This window comes from Falco peregrinus, chromosome 5, assembly GCF_023634155.1.
Source record: "Falco peregrinus isolate bFalPer1 chromosome 5, bFalPer1.pri, whole genome shotgun sequence".
Classification (NCBI taxonomy): domain Eukaryota; kingdom Metazoa; phylum Chordata; class Aves; order Falconiformes; family Falconidae; genus Falco; species Falco peregrinus.
The window spans coordinates 71858190-71880308 of NC_073725.1; the positions used below are offsets into that span (position 1 = coordinate 71858190).

At 42.2% G+C, this 22119-nt stretch overlaps 1 protein-coding gene and 1 long non-coding RNA gene across 4 annotated transcripts in view; one reads left to right on the top strand and one right to left on the bottom strand.

Moving 5' to 3' along the window:
- LOC114014044 (uncharacterized) overlaps positions 1 to 6354 on the bottom strand; it is a 70020-nt gene extending 63666 nt beyond the window's left edge. Inside the window, exon 1 of the long non-coding RNA XR_003557385.2 lies at positions 6092 to 6354. This is a non-coding gene — a long non-coding RNA (uncharacterized LOC114014044). The remainder of the gene's footprint in view (positions 1 to 6091) is intronic.
- A 133-nt stretch (positions 6355 to 6487) lies between these two features.
- Positions 6488 to 21148, top strand: LITAF (lipopolysaccharide induced TNF factor). Of its 3 annotated transcripts, XM_055805924.1 has the most exons (7): positions 6488 to 6624; positions 10972 to 11040; positions 11275 to 11384; positions 16033 to 16115; positions 18630 to 18812; positions 19218 to 19374; positions 19718 to 21148. In XM_055805924.1, the coding sequence occupies exons 5-7, from the start codon at positions 18635 to 18637 to the stop codon at positions 19824 to 19826; spliced, it is 444 nt and encodes a 147-aa protein (XP_055661899.1). In that variant the 5' UTR covers positions 6488 to 6624; positions 10972 to 11040; positions 11275 to 11384; positions 16033 to 16115; positions 18630 to 18634; the 3' UTR covers positions 19827 to 21148. The 3 variants fall into 3 exon arrangements, with proteins under 3 accessions (XP_055661899.1, XP_055661900.1, XP_027652067.1); XM_055805925.1 differs by lacking the exon at positions 16033 to 16115; XM_027796266.2 differs by lacking the exons at positions 6488 to 6624; positions 10972 to 11040; positions 11275 to 11384; positions 16033 to 16115 and adding an exon at positions 16150 to 16171.
- Positions 21149 to 22119: the final 971 nt, after the last annotated feature.

A 22119-nucleotide genomic window follows, 5' to 3' on the forward strand; every position in this document is an offset into this window, starting at 1 on the left:
AATGTGAAGCTTTTCTATCATAACTGTTTATTTTTTGTTGTTTATACTGGAAGACCCATTACTGGCAGTGAATGGTTGGTCTTCTTGTAACCCTTTGCATGAAGTGCCAACTGTTCTGAGAAAAATAAATCTATAATTACCTCTTCTGACAGCACACTGCTGTGTCGCTCTCTAGGGGAGACAATATGATTTACACACTTAAATGTTTTGCTGTAATATGAAATAGTGTTTTGCAATCTGGCAGCTGTTATTAACTGTTATGATGATCAACTAAGACTGTGGGAGTTGCTAATTAAGAAGGAAGCAGTACTAAAAGAAAGACAATATAAGGTTTGGATTAATTTAGCAATTACCAACTGTAATCCTGGGGGATCATTTGCAGTTTCAGACTTGATATGCTACTTCTGTTTCACATAATAATTCCCTTAATATTTCAGTCTTCCACAAGCATATTACCCCACGTATTACCAACTTGCAGATGAAATAAATGTCTTTTTTTCCTTAATGGTCATGCTAGGCAAGGCACATACAGTGAGGAGAGTTCACGCTTGTGAAAGAGGATTGCAGGTGTTTAGTATCAAGAGGAGTTGTTGCGATACCTTGGCCTCCCCTGGGAGAAGCAGTCTGACCCTGCTCTGTGGAGGCAGGGAAGCCCACCTCAGTGCATCTGCCTGGCACATGGATAGCCTCTAGGGCAAGGAGTTCCCTACCTGCCAAGATGGTGGTAAAGGGGCAGCTGCAGCCTCAAAAGAGAGAACAGCACTACTAGGAAATGCTCAGCCGAGCACCGGGCAGAAGTGTCCAAGTGGCTTCTGTGAGGGGTGTGTGGGGGGGTGAAGAGACCTGAGAGCAGTTTAAAAGCTCAAAACTTTTGGAGATTTCACCCTTTTCATCCCACTGGTTTCCAGCACCAGGGGCTGGTAGGGAGTTGGTGGGTGTGGGGTCACCAGGGGAAGTGTAAAAGACAGTGGAAGAAAATGGGAACTGAAAAGGAAGATGGTTTTGTGTAAGATAACATGTGTCTGGCAGCTGACTTGAAGTCATTATTTATCTATCGTGAGGCTTTCTTTGGGTTTTTTTTCCCTACCAGTTCCACACTGGTGTGGAGCAATAGTTTTGTTTCGGTACATGAACTGAAGCAATGATGCTGTCAGTCATGGGGCATTTATCCTCCATTATTATGGCGGTACTTGGTTTTAATTATTGCAGACATTTTTATGTGCGCTCACTGTTAAAAGTAGCTTAGAGAATAAAACTGAAGCTGTCTGCACAGTACAATCAGAAAGTGCTGAAGTTACTGCAGGGTGGGTTTGGAAGGTGATGAAACCCTAAACCACTGAGCTCAAAATCTTGAGGCTCAAGTGGTTCCTTTAGCTATTGCTTCACTGCCCAACAGGCTGGGAGAAGGCCATGCAGAAGTTGAAACTAACTTCTGCACTAAAGTTAACTGAGTTAACTCAGAGTACACAGAATTATTACATGGTAACATTATTCCTTCAAAATGTGGCTCTTGCCTCTCCTTCATTACCTTGACTCATGAAGCATTTGGCAGATTTTTAATTTTTGGGTTTTTTTAGTATTTACCAAATCAACTAATATGCTGTCCCAGTCTTTGTTTTATCAAAGTTCTAAGCCCTAAATCCAACCTAAATGAGAACATACTTCAAAGCGAAAGTCAATGACACTATCTTTTTCTTTCCTGGTCAACAAACACTCGGAGTGCCAACCGTTCAAAGCACTGTATAAAACCCCATAGAATTAGTTAAGGGGACTGTATTCTACCCTGAGTGGTTTGCATTCAGAACCTCAGCCAACATAGCAGTAATTTACTGGGTGCTAACAAGGGAGCTCTTGCTACTTTGGTAGGGATACGCAAACTGAGTTTTGTGGCTACTGAATACACGTGTGCGACCACCACCTTCACAAAGCCACAGTGCCTCACAAAGGTCCGTCAGTTTGCCTCTGTACCTAATGTTTTTTCCTGTCCCTCAGCAGGCAGTCTCAAAGAAAGCTCCAATCTTCCCCGCCCCGCCCCCCCCCCCCCCCCTGCCTTACACACCGGTGTCTAAGTGCAGCTAACACCCCCAACGGGAAGGCTTTTCTCAGCTAGCCAAAATTCCTGTTTTCATGTTCCTGTCTACTACAAAGGAGCTGCTTAGGTAACTGAATCTCATCTGGGCAAACTGGGTGCCCAGCTCATGACAGCTAAGTATTACCAGTGCTTGGAGGACACCTCAGCAACATTGAACATACACTTTACACTGAAATGTGGGATGTGTAGCTTGTTTTCGGCTTTGAGGCTTGAAGTGTGAACCTCAAAGCTCCTGTCACATGGTGGCTTGGCTAGTCAGTGAGAGAGAACCTCCCTTGAAGATTGGCTGCTGTCAGCCAGAGGCAGCAGAACATCTCCATTTGTACCTTAGACCTGTAGAACAGAATATTGATTTACACTTGTGGCACTGACAGTATATGTGTTTTATTATTTGTTAAAACACAGGTGAATTTTAAAGAAGCAAAGTTTGACCCGAGTCCCTAGAAATCAAATGACATAATAGCAAGTGGTACTAGTCTTTTGTGGTGTTGTGGGGGTTTTGGTTTCTCTTTGTTTTGTTTTTTAATTGATGCATTATTTCTTAAACCAGATGGGATTATTTGCTAATCAGTTGGACATGTGGTTATGTTACAACATGTGGGTGACATATATGCTTTGTAATGACCTAGGCTTGTCTTAAATGTCTTTTTCCAGAAAGTCAGCAAAGTTTGTCTGGAACTAATCAAAAGATGTAGAAACTCTTATTTCTTCAGCTAGCTTGTTCCAGCTAATTATCACCTAATTATTTAAATGGAAAAATAAGACATTAATCTTGATTTTCCTATCTTTGTGCTGTGAACATTGATTTTTACTATACTTTTCTCCCTTTGATTAAAAGATCATTCATTCACCATCTGATACTTTCTTCCTATAATCCAGTGAGTGATTTGGCACAATAGTTTTCTAAACTTGAAGAAACCCTATCATTCTGTAATTAAAGAGACTCAATAATCACACTAAATACTTATCTTTATATTAGTATTACCAAATTAAGGAGAAACATAAGAAAAAACTGTGCATTCTATATACCGATTGTTTTGACAAATATGTACAATTACATTTGTTGAACTTCCTTACTTCCCAGAAAACTCTTTATCCAAATTCTTTAGAAGTAACGCATAACAGTATCTGATAATGGAAAACAAGAGAACAAGAGGGGAAAAAAGACTATTTTGACTCCAATAATTACACATAAATCCTCTCCAGTTAACTTTTTGTCAGTGTTATACACAAAGTTACATGAAAAAGAATTTAGCTTATAGGTGAACTAAATTCGCTGTGAGGCGCAGAGAAAAGATTTAGCATTAGTAAAATCAGTACTAAGCTATACCACTTTAATAAAAAGCTCGGCTTTCTCAGGCAATCAATATTCCCAGGGGCAGAAGCTGAATTTGATTGAATACCACCTGACCACCTGACACTGTAAGTGTAAATAATTTGTTCTTCATCAGTATTGATCCCTTCTGGAAGTTCATGCCCTTGGGACTTTGAATTAGGTTTTTTTCAACCAATTGGTGCTTGCAGCAGTGAATTACATAGAAATGATAATTCTGGATTTTTGGTCTGGTTTGGTTTTGTTCATTACTTTAACATAAATCTTCCAAAATATTTGGAAGTGTTGCTTATCTAGATGGTGCTGCTGTTTGTGTGTCTTTTTTTTCCTTTTTTTTTAACCCCATCAGATTTGCCTGTTTCTCTTTTTAAATGTTTATATTGTTAAACAAAACCTACGAGTGGCTTAAATTTTAGCTTTAAAAATGTAGTTTTAATTAAAAAATTAAAAATAAAAATTTAGCTTTAAAAAAGTCAGGATGTTGACCAGCAGTTGCAGTACCAAAATGACTGGCTGTATTTTGCTTGTACTAACTGTTTAAATTGAGTTATTGTTCTGTTTGCTTTGCAACTTGAATCAGCCATTGCAACAGGGGGAAAAAAGCAAACATTCTTTCATATCATTTGTCTTAATGTATGTACCTTGCTTTCTTTGTAAATCTATGTGTGTACATTGATTGCTGGTCTGAAACTGCATTCTGGCACAACTCTAAGTATCCAGTATCACTGAAATGATCAAAACTGATAGAAATTCTTTTCTAGCCTCAACAAATCAATATATGCAAAAGAACAACAACAAAAAGTCGACTTGTATGTGTGCCAGTCCTATGATTTCCAGGCAGAAGAAAAATAAGGTGACATTAAGATTTACTTATTTTACACAGAGGGCATATTACAGTATGTGAAATATGGCTGACAGGCTTTTAAATGTACATCAACTTCTAAACGTTGTTTAATTTCTTTGGTGGAAACTTACTGTTGTAAAAGCAAAAGCTAATACAGCTAGCATGCACTCATTTTGTGGGCTGAACTGACATCTACCGGTGTTCTGTAATATGGTGATGACAAAATAGACACAATATTCTTGTGTACGTTTCCATGATGCTTTTAGCAGCCCTGCTAATGACTTTACCGGTAGAGTTGAGAAAAGCCTGACAGCCAAAATGCAGCAGGTGGAGCTGCCTAGCACATCATGCCACCAGGCAGGGAATGGAGTGGGGCTCTTGCAGTTACAGCATACTGCATCCAGGCTTCAGGCTTCTGAAATTGCCATGGGGCATTTTTTCATATGATTATTTAAAACAAATTATAATCTTCAGGTAAACAGCTCATGGGGAGTGGGGGAGACATAGTAAAGATTTCTCTTAATTTCTAACCACATTTCCCCAAGCATGCCTTGAGCTGGCGCTGCCCATGTCCCCACTCAGTCACTCGGTTTATTGCAGAAAGAGAACTTCTGTGGGTCCCACCACACAGATGGCCACCTAGAAGAAGCTGTGCTGGGTTTCCCTGCAGGGTGGGCAGAAACCCTGGCTAACCCAGGCAGGCCAGTGGCCTGCAGCTCATAGATGCTGCAATGGCCTGGCCCACCATAGACTTGCTAAAGCTGATGCTTCTGTCACCCAGTGTTAGCCGGCAAAGGACTGGAAAGGAAGAAACTGGTGAATGGCGAGATAGGTGCGAAGGAGGAGGGACAGTAAGAAGAAATATGCTCATGCACAGGTAATTGGATGCTGACTGCCTGCTGTATTTGGACACTTGGTGGAAACAGCAGCAGGGCAAAAGGGAGCAATGTTATTGAGGTCCCCGAAGAGGTGTAAAAGCTGTAGCATGAGCCAGCCTCTAACTAGATGAAAGGAAAAAACACAGGAGAGCATGGCAGTCAGGGTAAGAAGGCTCAGAGTTGAAGGCTGTGTCTTATTTCACCCTGGGAGATGTGTTCAGTCATGGCTTCTCTCCTGCAGCTTCTAAGCTGCTCATAGCCACCTGGGGAAGGGGATATAGTTACAAAGAGAACAATTATTCCAATTTTAGTTAAGCCAGGGCACCGAAGCCAAAATTACTCATATTCTGCTCCTGAGAAAAGTATCGTAATATCTCATGTGATTTCTTGATAATGATGAAAATTTATTAGCCTCCAAGTCTAGTTCTGCTCTCAGATTCAGATGCTAACTGGCAGGAAGGACTGAACGCTGCTGTATCACCCCCTTCCCCCAGATCAGGGGACTGGGAGTACTCATGCTGCCAGAGCCCTCCTGCCCCACCATCTGATGAGGCCCCCCAAACACCGTACCGTACCCACAGGGGACTGAGCTGAGCTCACTGCTGGGCTCGCTGCCACCTGGGGCGAGAGCCCCTCCTGTCCTGTGAAACCTGAATCCTGGCTCTGGGGTTCGTTTGCCTTGAGCCTTTATACCTGTTACTTAGGGTGAGGTCCAAGAAAAGATTTAAGCAGAAAAATAGGACTTTAATGGATTTTAGATGCTTTTGCCCAAAAGGCCTAACGCACAATCCCTGCTGAGCCCCCAGGAGTTACTGACTCCCTTCAGTCTAAAGTAGATTAAAGCACTTAAATCCCAGCTCTCGCCAGCGGGCCCACCAGCCGCAGCGGGAGGTCCTTGCCGCGTCCCTCCCAGGCTACCTGGCCAGGAAGGCATCTTGTGTTACCTTGGTGCTGCTGGGATGGGTAGAGGATGGAGTGACATACTCTGTGTTTTCCAAAGAGTGAATCCCATGTAATCGTCTGTAAAGGCACTAGTTAAGATCACTGTATCTGTTAAAGATTTCTTTGATCGTTTTATGGTTTCTTGTATTAGGTGCTGTCTGAAGTCACCGATCTTGCTCACGCAGCAGGTATGGGAGAATTGGGGGAGGGCGTTTTGCTCCTGCGCTACCAAACGTGGCGTGTGGCTACGCCGACCAGGGGCCGGCTGAGGAGCAGCCGCTACTGCGGGCAGGGCTGCAAAGGGAGCGCCGGCCCGGGGCCCTCCTGCCGCCCCGCTGAGGCCCCGCCGGACGGTCCCTGCGGGGCAGCGGGGGCGTGCGGCTCCCGCCCCCCGGCGGCGCTCCGGCCAACGGGCCGCCCTCCCCGGTTTCGGGGGAAGGGGGCGGAGGACAGCTAGGGTGGGGACGGGCCGAGCGCTGCGGTTCGGAGGCCGCGCTCCGGCGGAGAGGAGGGCAGGAGGCGCCCGCTGCCAGCGGTAGGAGCGGCGGGGCAATGCGGGGCGCCCGGGCAGTGCCCCGGAGCCCGGCTGCTGCCGGCCGGGACGCGCTGCCGCGGCGGGCGGGGGGGGTGCTCCGCTGCCGGGGCCGCTGCCAGCCCTTCCGCGGCCGGGGGGGTGCTCCGCTGCCAGCCCTCCCGCGGCGCCCCGGCGGGGCCGGACCCTGGTGCGGGGCCGGCCGTGTGCCGAGCGGCGCCCGTCCCGGCGGGGCGGCCCGGGAGGGGCTGCGGGAGAAGCGAGACGCGGCGGGCGGCGGGCGCCGGGCTCGGGCGGAGTGGCCCCTGCCCCGAGCGGGCGGGGCGGCGGCTCGTTGGCGGAGGGCTCTGCCCGGGGGGCACCGGCCACGCACCGGGGTTGTTGGGGACTTGGTGCAAGTCCCGCATTAAACGTCGGTAACATCAGCTGCTGGGGAGAACACGCTGGGCAGCAGCATTTCTGTTTTCCTAGTGTAAAATCCGGTGCGACCCAAGTGGCATTGGTTGTTTTTACATAAAATAATAATAAGGATTATTTTTTTGGTAATTATTCTTGAGTTTCATTCCCTCGTGAACGCCTGAGAAATTTACACAACTTTAATGCTTCTTGACGGTAAACAGGGAAGTTAATGTCAGGCCCTCGGGTAACCGAGATGGTGGCTCAAGCAAGTGCTGTGTTGGGGCTTCCCCAGTGCTCTGATAAACCTGTATCTCCTGCCTGGTGGCTTAACAAAAAGATTAGCCTTTAGCCTGTGTTTCATTCCAGGTGCTGCCGGTCAGCAGCTGGCAAACTCTTCGGGCCAGGGAGCCCCTGCTGTGGGGCTGGAGAGCAACTGGGGATTTCTAGTGAAGAGGGCTGAGTAGAACTTGTTTAAGGGATTAAATCGCGTCAAATTTTATCAAGAGACAGAGTAGGGGAAGCACAACAACATATTTGCTTGGCCAGGCTGGCTTAGGAAAGCTGTATTTGTAAGCAGTTATTTTCTGGTTGTTTTGTTTGTGTTTTGTGGAGGGGGTTTTTTTTGTGTGTTTTTTGTTTGTTTGTTTTGGGGTTTGGTTTTTGTTGTTGTTTTGTCGTATACTGAGCAGAGATGGGTTATTACCTCTTTCTCTTGTCACTAGGCTAATCTTCAAGTAGTGCCCAGGATGGTGAGAGACACGTTTGTACTGCCTGTGTGAAGCAATAGTTCAAATATCTCTTGACATTTAAAGCAGAAGGGACGTTAGCAAAACTAAGTTGAAAAGCTGAAGTTGTGTTTACCTCCACAATACTCAGTATTTTGGAGAGGTTATTTGTAGTCCTGATGTCATCTTGTTCTTTATTAGGAATTTCTGTTTTGATAGATAACTTAAAGGGACTGATACTTGGTTATAGTTTTATAAGTCACTGGAGTACTTTGTAAATGTTATCTGTGCTTTGGATTTGAAACTTTAAGAAAAGGAAGGCACAGGAGAGGTGGTTGCCATGCCAGGGGTGCTGCCAAGCACTGTGAAGACCTGAGACCTGTTTGTATCTGGCTCCAGGAAGGGGGGAAGAAAAAGGTGAAAAAGCATAGCGTTTTAAAATTGAACTAGCTTTCCAAAACTAGTCAATGGTAAGAAATAAAAAATGCATCATCATTTAAAAATAAGTATTGAATATTACATATCAAGACTAGAAGTGTTCATGCTGGAAGTTATGATCGTGACAATTTTTAAATCTATGAAAGGGTGTTGATTTCTTGGAACTTGCTCTTCAGTAAAGCAGAGGTGAGGACATCTCAGTCACACAATGTCTGTGCAGCAGAAATAACTTGTGTCTCATGGTTTAACCCTAGCCAGCTGCTAAGCACCATACAGCCACTTGCTCACTGCCCACCCAGCAGGATGGGGGAGAAGAGAATTGAAAGGGTAAAAGGGAGAAAACTCATGGAATGTGATAAGAACAGTTTAATAATTGAAATAAAGTAAAAATAATAACAATTGCAATGAAAAGGAAAATAATAGAAAAATAAACCCCGAGAAAGACAAGTGATGCTAATGAGAACAATTGCTCCCCACCAACCAGCCAATGCCCAGCCAGCCCCTGAGCAGTGAGCTCCCCACCAGCCTTCCCCCTAGGTCTGTTGCTGAGCATGGGATCATACAGTATGGACTTTGATCTGTTCCCCTCAGCTGTCCCAGCTGGCTTCTCTCAACTTTTTATGCACCCCCAGCCAAAACCAGTGCACTGTGACTGGGGGCAGTTGATCAGGATTCAGCTGTGTAGTTTAGTCACAAGGGGAAACTTTGCTTTTTCTAAAGAAAACAGGAGGTCAGTGGTTTTTAAAAATACAGCTGTGGAATATTTGATACCACAAATATCATCACTGAGTTTAGTCATCTGTGCTGTCTTGTTCCCTCTTCAGTCTGCCAAAGCTGCAGTGTATGAGAATGGTGTGAAACAGCAACAATGCCTGTCCTCAAGGAAATGATGGGTTACCACAAGTACTGTTGCTGTGTACACACTGTGCCTGTAGCCACCTCTGTCCTTCTGTACCAGCTCCTGTGTTTGCCCTAGCTACGTGGCTACTGTAATACCTGCAGTGGACTGAGTACACAATTGCTTTTCTAATAAACCTTTCCGCCTCTCTGCCTAGTCTACTGGGAAGACCATGGGATTACTGAAATGTACAAACATTAGTAGCATTTACTGATATATTGCCGTGCCTCCAGTGCAGCAGAGTAGTCCTGTGTAACCTGGAAGAGTGAACAAACTTGTGTTAAGTTCTTTATAGAAATGTTTATAGGCTTCACTGAAATCCTGGTGAAAGCTGTGTGGTGTAAGGGAGGCAGTCGGCAGTGTTGCAGAGACTTTTCTGCACTTTGTGAAAGCGAGGAGGCTTGTGTCATTGTCGGGAAGCGTCTGTGCTGGGTCTTAGTTATACTTTGCATGGATGGAGTGACTCCCACCCCAATCAGATCCTTAAGCCTGAAATTCTTTTTCTTTATGTGTTGTCTTTTGTACCTGCAAAGTTCTCTGTAGGCATCTTTCAGGTGTTGAAAGAACTTTTTGACTTGAGGGACATAGTCAGAAAAAGTGTAAAATTAGGAGATGCTACCTGAGGCTTATTTTAAAACTTTTAAGAATGACTGTGGAAACATGTACAGGAATTGGCTTGGTTGGATGAAAGCAGTCATGGATTACAAATGAACTTATGTTGTGTAGAAATAATACTGACTTTCTTTGAGGTTTGCAGTCTGGAGATGCGTCCACAGAGCCTTATCCTTGTAGTTGAAGGTTTAAGGGAGGTATTTTTGGATAGTGAGGGAAAGAAAGGCTGAATAAATAGCTTCCCAGAGCAGGAACCACAGCAGCTTTAGATGACGACTTTTCTTCTTGGTATGTGGGCAAGTATGTAGGTGGTATATATGATAAGGAAGGTAAGTACTGGCTACTGACTCAGTGGAGGAATTGGCCCACATGGCTGCAGAGGCACTGAGGGTGACTGGCTGCATAACTGAGCTCTGTGCTTGCTCAGCTGGTGCGTGGTGGTAGTTGATTGTGCCTAGGTACAGCGTGGAAGGGAGAAGATGGGTGATCTTGGAGGGTAGCAGTGTGGACGTGGACAGATACAGACATGAGTGGTGAGGAGGCAACATGGACACTGTAAGACCAGCAGAGGTTTACCAGGCAGGAGGCAGTGGTTGAGAACTCTAGCTGAGAAATTGTGCTAGTAGAGGTATATGAGAAAAACTTTAGGATCTATAACTGCTTAAAGAATGATATAAAGGATGAACAAGAGAAGCTGGTTATGAGTTAAGCCTAAAACTTATTACAAAGTTTGGAACCATAATAGATGGGAGTTTCTGGAGCATCTCACAAAAAAGCAAAAAAATCAAGCTTGTCTTAAAATGGTGTGAAATTCCTGTGTTCTCAAATAGATATATTTACATTATGTCTTGTGAAGTAAGAAAGAAAAGTAATAGCATGTCAGGTCCATTAATATTTTGATATCAAGATACTGATCAAGAATCTGCATTCTGCTGGGCGTACAACAGTACTTGGGGCATGAGTATTTAACAGACATACAGTTCCTATTGTTGCTGCCAGTCTCTGTACTTGGGATGCGTTAGTGTGTCCGTGGCCTGAACCAAGCTGGCAGCAATCAATACAGCCTGGCAATTAAGGCAGTTTTCTGGAGACTTGTCCTCCGTGAAGAAGTCATTAAAGCAAATTAATTTGTTTTGTTTACATCATGACTGCTATCTTTTGCATCAGTTTTGTCATAACTTAGTATTTAGTCTCTAGTGTATGGCTAAAACCAGAACTGGACCTTTGTAATCGTTTTCTAGTACAGTAATCTGACTTCTGTTTTCTGTGGTATTATAGAGTAATTTAGGTTGGACAAGGAATCTCTCGAGGTCATTTGGATCAGCCACCTGCTTAGGACCTACACAGGTGAGGTTGTTCAAGGCCCTTTGACTTCGTATTCTGTTACAGCTTTCTATTCCAAAGTGTGTTCGCTACTTCTGTTCTTGTTGTGGAATTACTTACAGCCAGATGGGGAAATTCTGCATTATTAGCTGGCATGTTTACTGTACTTTTTGTTTGCTTCTAGCAAAACCTGTCCTATTATTGCTTCTGTTTCCTTCCAACTAATCTGTTCTTTGCCCTTGTGTGTGTTGCCTACAGATTCTGCTGGTAATCCCAGTGGGTGTTTTCCTGGATTTAAAAGAGCAGATACCACCATTGTCTATAGCCAGAAACTTTTTGCTGTGTGTTACAAACGTGCAACAATCCAAGTAAGTCAAACCTCTTTTTCTTTTTAATTTTTTTTTAATTTTCTTAGTGCTTGAGACTTCCCCCCCAGCCCCATTTCTCTCCCCGCCAAGTGCAGGCGGTGCTGTACTCTGTGCTTTGAGGCCTGCTTACGTAATGTCTTTCAAATTGAGATGCATAGCTTCTTGGAATAAGCTTGGGCAGTGGGGACATGGGAAGGATGTTACATCCAGGAGAAGGCAGTTGGGCTGGGAATAGAGCAGCAGAAGTTGAGAATCTGGCACGAGTTTCTGAGAGAAGCTTCAAGCTTTCAGGGTTGGATGGCAGTGACAGGGAGACGGTGGCTTGGCACTCATGGTCCTGGCAACCATGCGCATCTCCTGTTCTTTCAGTGGTGTCTGCTCCCTTGCTCAGCTCAAGCTCCTCATGCCATGCTGGTTTGCGTCCTTCCTCCAGCCCTGTTCCTCCTGCCACCTCCTTTGTTGTGCGCCCAACAAGTGATGTGCAGCACTGTGTCTTCATTCTGAGTGGAACCTCGTATGTCCCTGCTTGAGATCTACTGTCTTCTGCCCAAATGTTGATATTAAAAAATCAGAGACAAAGCTCTCCAATACCCGGTTTGGAGTGTTAGAAAGCAGGCATTCGTTATTTTCAGTGCTGGATGCACAGGGGATAGGTTCTGCCCAACGTACATACTGACTTTGTTCACAGTTTATCTTTATATAGGCAATCTATACATATTAATGACATTTCTGAGAAACTATTAGCATATTCATACAGTTCCAAGAACTACTTATCATATCTACACTCTTACTATGCATGTGTAGTCTAATGGGTCCTCTGGTGATCGTATGTGACATCTTCATCCTTTCTTCATCTTCCTCTTCTTCTTGTCCTTTTGATGACCTTTCCTTCTGGCCCTGTTTCAGCACTCTTGGCTCATGTCTTGTTTTGGGATTGGTTCTTATATACTTAGTAGCTAAACTATATAATACAGCCTTGTGCAGCTCAGCAATGTCATGGATACATTAGTTGCAATAGTTACAGTTAAGCACACTGGTGAAATTCCTCTGTTATCAATGTGAATGACCAAATTTACACATCTTGGGTTTTTTCATCCAACATATATACCATTCAAAAAGTGTCCCCCCAGAAATGAAAACTGCTAAGAAATCTAAGAAAATAATCACTTCTTACACTCCTATAAAAAGTCAACTTGGATAGCCAGTTACAGGCTTACTTTATTTTCCTGTCCTTGCCTTGTCTTGCATGCTATCTTTGCTAGTGTGTTGTACCTCTCAGTGAAATTCTCTAGAAAGCAATTTTACATAATGCGTTCAGATAAATTCACATTCAGCAACTTTCCTTATAGTGGAAGATAAAAATAAACTATTTACTTCTTTTCTAAGTCATCCTAATAAATGTGTGTAATGGGAATGTCCCTCCTCTTGCTGAGAGCACATACGTATTGATTCTGAGTTTTGGAATGATGCTCTATGAAAATAAAAACAGATGGTCTGAGATGCTGGGTCTGGTTTCACAATCTGCTTACATTCCCTTGCACGAGCTGTTGCCATCTTCCCTTGTAACACTAGTGTTTATGCAGTTCTGTGGCTGATGAGAGTAAGGAACTGATGTTGCTGAAAACTCACTCCCTAGCCAGCTGGAAGTGGCAAGTTGGATCTTTTGGTAGAAATAGTACTAGATTGATTTAGGACATTTGCTATTGCGCTATTCTAAGGATAGAAATTTCTTTTGATTAAAACCAGGAAAGCTGTAAATCTATACCAAACAATGAAAATGTTCTTAGTTCAAACTTTCATACAGACAGCTATGCTTATCTTTTATAAAAATTTCCTATGAGATATACACTCTGACTTAAACTAAAAATTGTGTTTTCTTATACTAAAGTTTGTTACAAAAGGACTTCAGACAAATACAGACATAATTATTTAGTTTCAGGGAAGCCTGTTTAAAAGCCAGTGGAGCGTTTCTGGTCTGTACCTGAGTGGCTAAGGAAGATGTCAGGTAAGAAAAATGGTTCTCTAAGGTAGCGAGTGTTATTTGCTCTTCTATTCTTAAAGAGTAGTACTTGCTGTTGTGGTAAAAGCAGATGCCAGGCTCAGGTTTGGCTGGACAGGGAGAGAGGGATGACTAAATTCCTCCATGTTCTCCAGCCTCCCAGCGGCAACACTTCTGCACGTAAGTTTCTTCCCAAGTGGAATGTTAAGTGTGAGGACTGCACAGACCTTCTTTTCCTCCCCTCCTGATGAGGAGCAAAGAGATTACCTACCCGCAGTTATCCTTGAGGTGCTGTTGCTGGTAACCTGCGTGCTGCTGTGGAATCCGTTTCTACTAGACTCTTGTGCAGGTCAGGGAAACCAGCTGAGGTTAAAAAAATTGTTGCCTAATGATTCATGTGTAATTGTTGGGTAAGGCATGAATGGCTCGACTTACCTTTCCGCTTTTGACTCATTTCCCCTCCTGTTTTTTTCCCCCATGTGTCCTTGGGCAAAAAGTATTTTTCTGCATTCTTAGAATACACATTTGCATCCTGTCCTCAGAAAAAGGCTGCTATTTCAAACTACATGGCATTAACATACCAATGTGGGCAATATCAAAAACTTTCATAAGATGGGGGATGCATCCAATGGTGAGAAAATGGTAATAAGTCTGTGTCCAGTTATGGCTGTGGGGGGGACGATTTGTAGTTATGGTGATTATCATTAGGTGAAGACGCATGAAAAGCGTGTGAGCCAGACTGAGCCTGAGTCGTCTGCATCATGAATGGAGAATGAAGAGGTAGGGCAAGATGACTGCAGCCCTGCAGCTTTGTCAGTCTCTGTATTTGGGAGCATGACACAGATAATGGCGCCCTAATGTTCTTACAGTAAATCTGCCCCTTGGAGGAAGGGAATCTTGAATACATCTCCCTTCCTGGAACAGGCAATGGCACAAGTTAAGGTACAAATGTGTATTATCTGGCAGATGTAGCAGTCATAGGTTATCACAGGGCAACCTGTTGTTTTGGGCGTGTCCACTAAGACCTGCGTAGCTTCTGGACTGTGATAAACATAAGTTCTTTCTTACCTTTCCTGTAATATCTGTATGCATCTTGATGAAGAAGGTCAGAGTAAGAGTCTTCCTCACCTATACTTGGTTTTACAGTTTGGTATTTCAGTTAGCACTCTGGAGAAACCATCCAACTTTTTACAAACCCATGTTGTAGGAGGGTGTACTTAGGAATGCTATGCAGCTATTAAAAAACCCCAACTATGTAGGTCATAGCCTATATTTTAATTAGTTACTTAAACATTATTGGACAGTTGTCTTGTCTGATGAGCTATAACCCCACTGAATCCTTCTGCAATGTGTAGCTGCCTGTGAGCATACTGCTAGTTTCAAGTCAGTTTCATCTTGGGTGATTTTGTCAGATACAAACCCTGAAGCCCATGGTAGATGGCTGTAAAAATCTTGGCATTATAATGAATGCTTGGGTAATAAGTTCTTCAGGTAAGTTACCTTAGAAGTTCTGATTCACTTAATTCACTTTTTCCAATAGCAAGATAAAAGGAAAGTTTAGCCTGGTGTGCTTTTTTTTTTTTCAGGTACAGCTTGCAAATTTTCTTGCGGTGTTGAAATGGCAGTTCAGGTTTTAAGTTGCTGCATGCAGTTAGGGTTTAAGGAATTAAAATGGGGGGAGTGTTTGAATTAGTTGAAATATAATTTTGCAAAATGCAAAAGCCTGCAAAAAATGCCACACACTGCTGAGTTTCACTAAGTATTCAAAAGTTTCAAAAAGCTTCCATTCCCAAAACTCACCTGGCTTTAGTGCAGTTGTAAAAGTGACAGAGCCGCGCTTGCAGAGAAGGGTATACATGCATCGTTCTGTCAGTGGAATTTGTTACTTGTCTTCCTGGTCTCTCCAGCTAACCTAAGTAATCAATCCAGTTTCATTTGAATAGCGTGGTTTGTGAATGCTGTGGCTTTTACCAGCCCTTTCCTTCCCTTCAGGACAGCTTTCTTCTGTACGTAGAGCAGTAGACCTCTGCAGAAAGGAAAGAACTGGAAAAGCGCTTTGTCCCATGCCGATGTGTTCCAACGTGTGCTTATGAAAGAAATTTGGGCTGAGAAAAGTGCTCGCAGCTCTAAGTACTTGTGATTCTTTCTCTTGAGTGAATGAACAAAAAAGAAAAATCCACTCAGAGGAGGGAACTGGTGCTTTTGCTGCTTTATTAATTTTTCTCTGGAGTCTAGCAATTCATCTACGTAAAGGTAAAGACTGCAGCTGGGCACAGTGAGTCAATGCCCACTTTACTATTGTGCACCTGGAGTACAAGAATGAGGGGATGAGTAGCTGAAGCCATTGTCTTTGTCTTACCACATTTCAAAAGAGTAGTGAGAGTCTGGGAAAAGAAGCCAGAAGTGCTTAGTTCTTTTCTGTGCTTAATGGTGTTTGGATCGGAAACTTCCAGATGTAAATGGAAACTTCTTGTTTATACATGTAAAAAGCCCAGTCTTGCATTTAGTGTGCTTGTTGTTTTTTCAATGTTTGCATATCCTGATTTGAGATAGCTTTAATGTTGCCTAATCATTTGCATATATGCTACCTGCAGATAACTTCTTGGTGTATTTGACTTCCCTGTTACCGTCTTATCCTTTGTCTTGCAGTTGAGTACCTGTCACTGAACAGCCTTCCCTTTTGAATTATTTGGGAGCAGCATTTGAGAGTCTGCTTTAAGAAGATAAAACAGGTGGGTTCAGTTCCTGCTTCTGCCATCAGCTTGCTTTTGTGCCTGTTTATCTTTCAGTTAGTGAATTACTGTTGTTTCATAAGTAGCTGGGTACAGTTTGCTAAGGTGTTAGAAATTAAAGTCTTCCCTATTCTATATAGATGCTTAAGATTCTGTATCACTTTTTATATGATCTGTGGTTGGTTTGTAATACTATTCTTTTGTCCTCTTTGTAATTAGGCTGTTCCCAGACATGTCTGTGTCAATGGTATTTTATATAAGAATGTTATCTGTAAAACATTATGATTAAAGTTATAAGCTGCTCTGTACCTATTTGCAGAGAGCAAAGTGTGAGTGGAAATTATAGAAAGTCTGTTAGTGCTTTAAAAGATTGCATAGGGAAGTATAACACATAGTTTACTTACTAACCCAGGCTGTAAGTCTCGCCTAAGGTAAAATAAAATGCTGAAAATCCTTTCTAGAATGTCCCTCTTGCTGCTGTTTTCATTATTGTCTAATCCTTGAGTTAATGTTTTTTGCTGTATCAATTTACTGCAGTTACTATCTTATCTGAAGCTTGAGTAATTTTGGTACTCAGCAACTCTACGTAATCATGGTTGGTTTGGGGATTTTTTTGGTTGGTTGGTTTTGGGGGTGGGAGGATTTAGGCAGGGGAAGCTGGTTTTCATTTAGCTCTGGTCCCAGTCTTGCAATGAGCTCTATCTAGGAGCAGGGAGTTAATTTGCAAGCAGCTTGTTCAGGATTGGGCCTTACTTTCTTAAAAAGGTGTAGCATCTCACTTCTGAAACAGCGTACATAAAAATAGGTGTTTAAAATCAACGGCGTTGTATTTATTTTCAAAAGCAAGTGTTGAAATAATGGAAAATACAGTTGGAAGGAATGTGAAGAGGTTCTCAAATCCAGTTAACGCTGAATGATACATAATTTCTGACATAACATCATAACATCTGACAGACAATAACTGTTCCTAAAACTTTCAGGAGGGAAGGCTTCACAACTCTCTTGCCGATTTATCTACTGCTTAGATAGTATTATTAATAGGCATAGGGAAAAGCTTATTATTTAAAAGGCTTTTTTAGTTTTCCTTAAAATTTACTCTCAGAGAAGTTTAGTTCTTTTTCATTGCTACCTCTCTGTCTTCATTATTCTCTCTGGTCTTTTGAAACTAAGGAAACTCAATTTCTTTGGCTTTTTGTCAGAAGTCCTCTTTTCTAGCCTTTGTGATTGTTCCTGGTGCTTTGTTTTCTTTGGAATCTGTTCACCTATTTGTTTCTTAGATACTGTACTCCTGGGGGGCTTTCCCAGAGCAGCAACACATTTTCAGCTGCCATACAGGTACTGGTTTTGCTTACACATCCCTGCATGACGTTTGCTATTTTCATGGCACAGTCAGCTTACATTCAGCTTCTGGCCTGGTAGGTCTGCTGGATCCTTCTCTGCAGTCTAGCTGCCAAAGTGATCAGTTCTTCTGAATGGGGAATGCGATATATTTATAGGCTGATAGGTGGGAAAAGGTACATATTAAAAAGTACAGAAAGCCAGATTTTTGGAGACCAAAGGAAGAAGGGAGTTTGTTAGGCAGTTCTTCCATAGCTCACTAATAGTAGGACTCTGTGTGTTAATTTAGAAGTCCAGGATGCTTTGGTCTCAGGGTGGCTGTTACACAAATGTCTTGAAATGGTGATGAGAAAAACCTTTTCCAGAATGTGCAGTGGAGAAGTTCCAGACTGTGCACAAAATAGCTACATTCTTTCCTGGGATTAATCTTGTTGATGCAAATGGTTGTTAAACTGGTGTTTGTAAATGTTACAATACACTGAAAACAGCAAACAAATTCTGGACTTCACCTGCACACTTCAATGGAATGGAATAAAATAATCTGGGAGAAGGTAGTTGTAGATGCATAGTTTTACAACAGTTGTCTCTTCTTTGGAATAATAAATTATCTGATAAAGTAATCATTCTAGCTTGAAAGGATTATTCAGGCCACTGTGTGGGAAACTCTTATGCATTAGGTTGTTCACTGTACAAGAGTTGTAGGTTGGTTCTCTGCTGACTGCTGTTCCTCCACTGTCTGCTGTGACCATGTGTTGATCTGAGTGTGAAAGAAGTGATGACTTCCATTTTCTCAGGAACTACATTCCCCAAGGGCAATTTAATAATTTAAGGATTAGACAGGTTTTATGCTGAGAATTTTTTATATATATACACTAATAAAGGTGCCTCATGTCCCTGTTTTAGTATTTTTAATTCATAAAAGAAGAATTGATGTGGGAAAAAGTGTAAAAACTGCCCTGTGAAAAGGAAGAGGGAAGAAAGCAACCACAACAATGATATCGAGACTAACATATAATACTATCAGAAACAAATAGCAGTCAATAAGTTTTATGCTGGGTAAAGGTGCATTTTAATGTAGTTATCTTTTTGTTTCTGTCTGAATAGAGCCCAATTAATTGTCACTTGCACTCAATAAATAATGCCTTTCATTGTAATTTTCTTTTTATTATATTTTAGATACAATGTCTGCTCCGACTAGCAGCCCTGTCCCATCGGCACCACCTTCTTACGAGGAAACAACGGGAATCAATGTGAGCTATCCTCACCCCTATCCTGTCCCAGAACCTGGCCAGAAACCAGATGGAAAAGGAATGAACCCGCCCCCATACATGGGGCAGCCTGCACCAGTGAATAACCCCAGTAAGCCTCAAAAACTCTGCTGTACCTCATGTTAAGAAGGTGTCAAGTGGCTGTGGCAATAGGTGCTGTGCAGAAGATGAAAGATCATGGTTCACAGGCATTCCCTGCCTTCCAAAAAATATTTTTGAGGGGAATAAGGTGACTCAATTCTTGTGAACCCTTCAGTGTGTATTAATATCAATAACATAATTTGGATTTCTGCAGTTTTTAATGCAGCCTTGTTCTTAAGACAGTGTGTTTCTGCATTAGGAAACGCCATGGTGATTTCTCATTGTCACTGTGTGTTTCATTGCTCTGAGCGTGAAATTTTTTGGAGTAATTGCTGGTTCTAGCTCAGAAGAAGTTGATCAGCTATCCTTTTTTCCTTATTTACCCATTGAATAAACAGCATTTTTCTCTGCTCAGTTACAGTTCAGACAGTGTATGTGCAGCAACCAGTAGTATTTTATGACCGCCCAGTTCAGATGTGCTGCCCCTCCTGTAATCAGATGATTGTGACACGTCTCTCATATGACTCAGGAGCTTTGACTTGGCTGTCATGTGGTGGCCTCTGCCTGCTGGGGTAGGTTGATTCCAATTTGCACTTTATTTTTCTCTTCTTACATGACCTTTTACAAGTCTAAGGAGTAATAAAGCTCTAGCTTTGTTGCCTTCTCATTCTGTCTGGGACCTGACCCTTCATGGTTTGAGTAGCCTACATCTGCATTCAAGTTCTATAGGACCTTGAAGCAGCTCTAGAACACTAAAGTTATGGACTCCATAGCCATATATGTTCTTTCTAAAGCTTCATGGTACCAGTTTTACTGAGGGCTTTTGCAGGAAATGTATTTTACCTTCTTGTGTATGTAATAAGTGGTATAACAGATTGTTTTGGTTTTGTTTTGTGGGGTTTTTTTCCCTTTCAGGTGTATAGGTGGCTGCTGCTTAATCCCCTTCTGCATTGATGCCCTAAAGGATGTGGATCACACCTGTCCGAACTGCAACGCTCTTGTTGGTTCTTACAAACGTCTATAGGCGATGTTTAAACGTTGATAATTGATTGATGAAGTTGGTCAGCACCTCTGCAAGCCCTTTCTGAAGCTTCATGGAGACTTCTGGTTGTTTCTGTGCATCCTGTCACTGGAAATCAATCAAAAGTAATGTTTATTGCTAGATTATTTGAACAAGAATTTGCTTGAGGGGGTTCTGACTTAGGTCTGTAAAAGGTATATGTAATCTTTATGGGCAGCTCAGTCCGGCACCAGTTGATAGCAACCAAATATTTTCCTTCTCTGCTTTATGCAAAACACATGCAAAACAGGTTGGTGATGTTCTTCAGTTAATCTTGTTTCAGGCATGTTGCAAGCTGGTGTACTTGCTTGTAGTCTCAGCACAGACCAAGAGGAGAGCATCTATGGAGACCTATATATGTCTCGTGCTTGGTGTTGATGCTTTGGCAACAGCACTGTTTACAAACTGGCGGGGAGTTGGTTGCCTCTGAGACAGGTTCCCCTCTTTGATAAAAGAAGTGATTTGTTGGCATCTTTTCATGAGCACTACAATTCACTTTAAAACTTTTTTAGTTGAAAGAGAACCAAACCTAAAAGCTTCTTTGTTCTTGGAGGCTGCTTTACAAAGTGGATGACTCAGGTTATTGTGCATCAATGGTGATTCAATCTAGTGCCTGAAATTTCCTTGCCAATTTTAAGTCTAGTCATATCTCTGCTTTGCAGTGAAGATGTTAATACAGGAATTTTTAACAGATACTTGTTCAGTGGTTTTTGTTTGGTTGGGTTTTTTACTGCTGATTGTAAGCCTGTGAAGTATTCTCTTCTCTCCACCTCAGTGAAGATGCCCATACAGCCTTGGTTATAGCATTGGAAAACCTTCTTGTAAATTTGCATAAGTCAGTTGATAGATCATAAACAAACCTCAGCCTGAACCTAAAGCTTGAATTTCTACGTTCAAAACACAGAAGCAGGACCTGAGCTTTTAATTGTTGATCTGTTTGTTAATTACAGTTTCTTCATTAAGAAGGTAACGCGTTAAGGAGTTTCTCTGATGATTATTTAGGCTTGTACTCTGTTTTTTCTAAATGAAAGAGAGGTTCTGTTTTCAGAAACTTAAGCTGGATATGCTTATTTAAGAAGATGATTGCAAAATATTGGGGAATGAAGTGCTGAAGGCTGAAATATTTTACCATGTCATAAGCAGCAGGCTTGGTCCAAATAACATCTTGATGCATTTGAATGATGCCTGTCTAGAAAAGGCAGACAGGTGTTTAAACAAGGCTATGATGCTAACACCGTATTAAACTCTGTAAAAGTAAAAAGCTGAAATAAATGCGAAGTACTGCATTTACTGTTCTTGCCAAATGTGCCTTCTGTAAATATTTGGTATGTTAACTTTTCAAAAGTCTTTCAACACTTCACATTTGAAATTCGGGAGTTTTGTGGATCACAAATGCAACGTCTAGGCCTTGTGTTAATTAGTTTTTGTAAACTGCTGCTGTCAGTGGGTCAGTCTGCAAGTGGTTTAAGAGCCTCCTGTGCACTGGGAAAATGCTTCTGATTGTGTGTCACCCTGTACCATAAGAATTCACATCAGTAGCTCCTAACTGGCAAGAGAATGATGGAGATAAAAAAACTGGTAGTTTTATAGCTTTTGACTTTGATGATGCGGTACTAGCTTGTGTTTTTTGTCTGCTGCTGCCCCACCATAATGCTTTCCATGTTCTTTAAGGGTCTGGGTGAAGCTCCGTTGAATTTTCTGTTCTAATGACACAGGCCAAATGTGTTAGTGTAATAAAGCAGTATTTACACACACACACACACCGGGTTTCACGGAAAACGTACCGCTTCTCCGTTTATCATCAGAGCAAGACAGGAAGAAACATTGAAGCACACAGTGTTTCCAAATTTGATGTTTGCTTGCATGGTGGGGGAGCATTTTTAGTTCTATTAGTACCCATGTTAGTCTGTTCTGGATTAACCTACCATATATTCATTTGGTGAGTAAGTCTTCAAATTGTTATTCCCTTAGCTCCCCTTTTCTCTACAAAGTGATGGTTGGAAAATCTGAGGTGATGACAGCAGAACACTGACCAAAAAACAATTATGTGGGGTTTTCTTGGTTGGTTAAATGGGCACAGTCCATTGTATCTCTTTAAATTCCTCATATGGATTGAGAATAGGACAGTGTTGGCAACTATTCCCTCTAACTAAGCGTTCTGCAAAGCTTTCTGGTGCCCCTTCTGTACTTAAATTTCCTTTAAATACAATGCCTATGTTTGTTCTACCTACAGAATGCGCCAAAGTAACTTGCTTGG

What these genes read in the sequence shown, in the direction of transcription:
- LITAF (XM_055805924.1), top strand. Translation starts at nt 18,635, where the DNA reads ATGTCTGCTCCGACTAGCAGCCCTGTCCCATCGGCACCACCTTCTTAC. An exon ending in TGCACCAGTGAATAACCCCA is followed by an intron (nt 18,813 to 19,217) that starts GTAAGCCTCAAA and finishes TTCTCTGCTCAG; the next exon opens with TTACAGTTCAGACAGTGTAT. An exon ending in GGTGGCCTCTGCCTGCTGGG is followed by an intron (nt 19,375 to 19,717) that starts GTAGGTTGATTC and finishes TTTCCCTTTCAG; the next exon opens with GTGTATAGGTGGCTGCTGCT.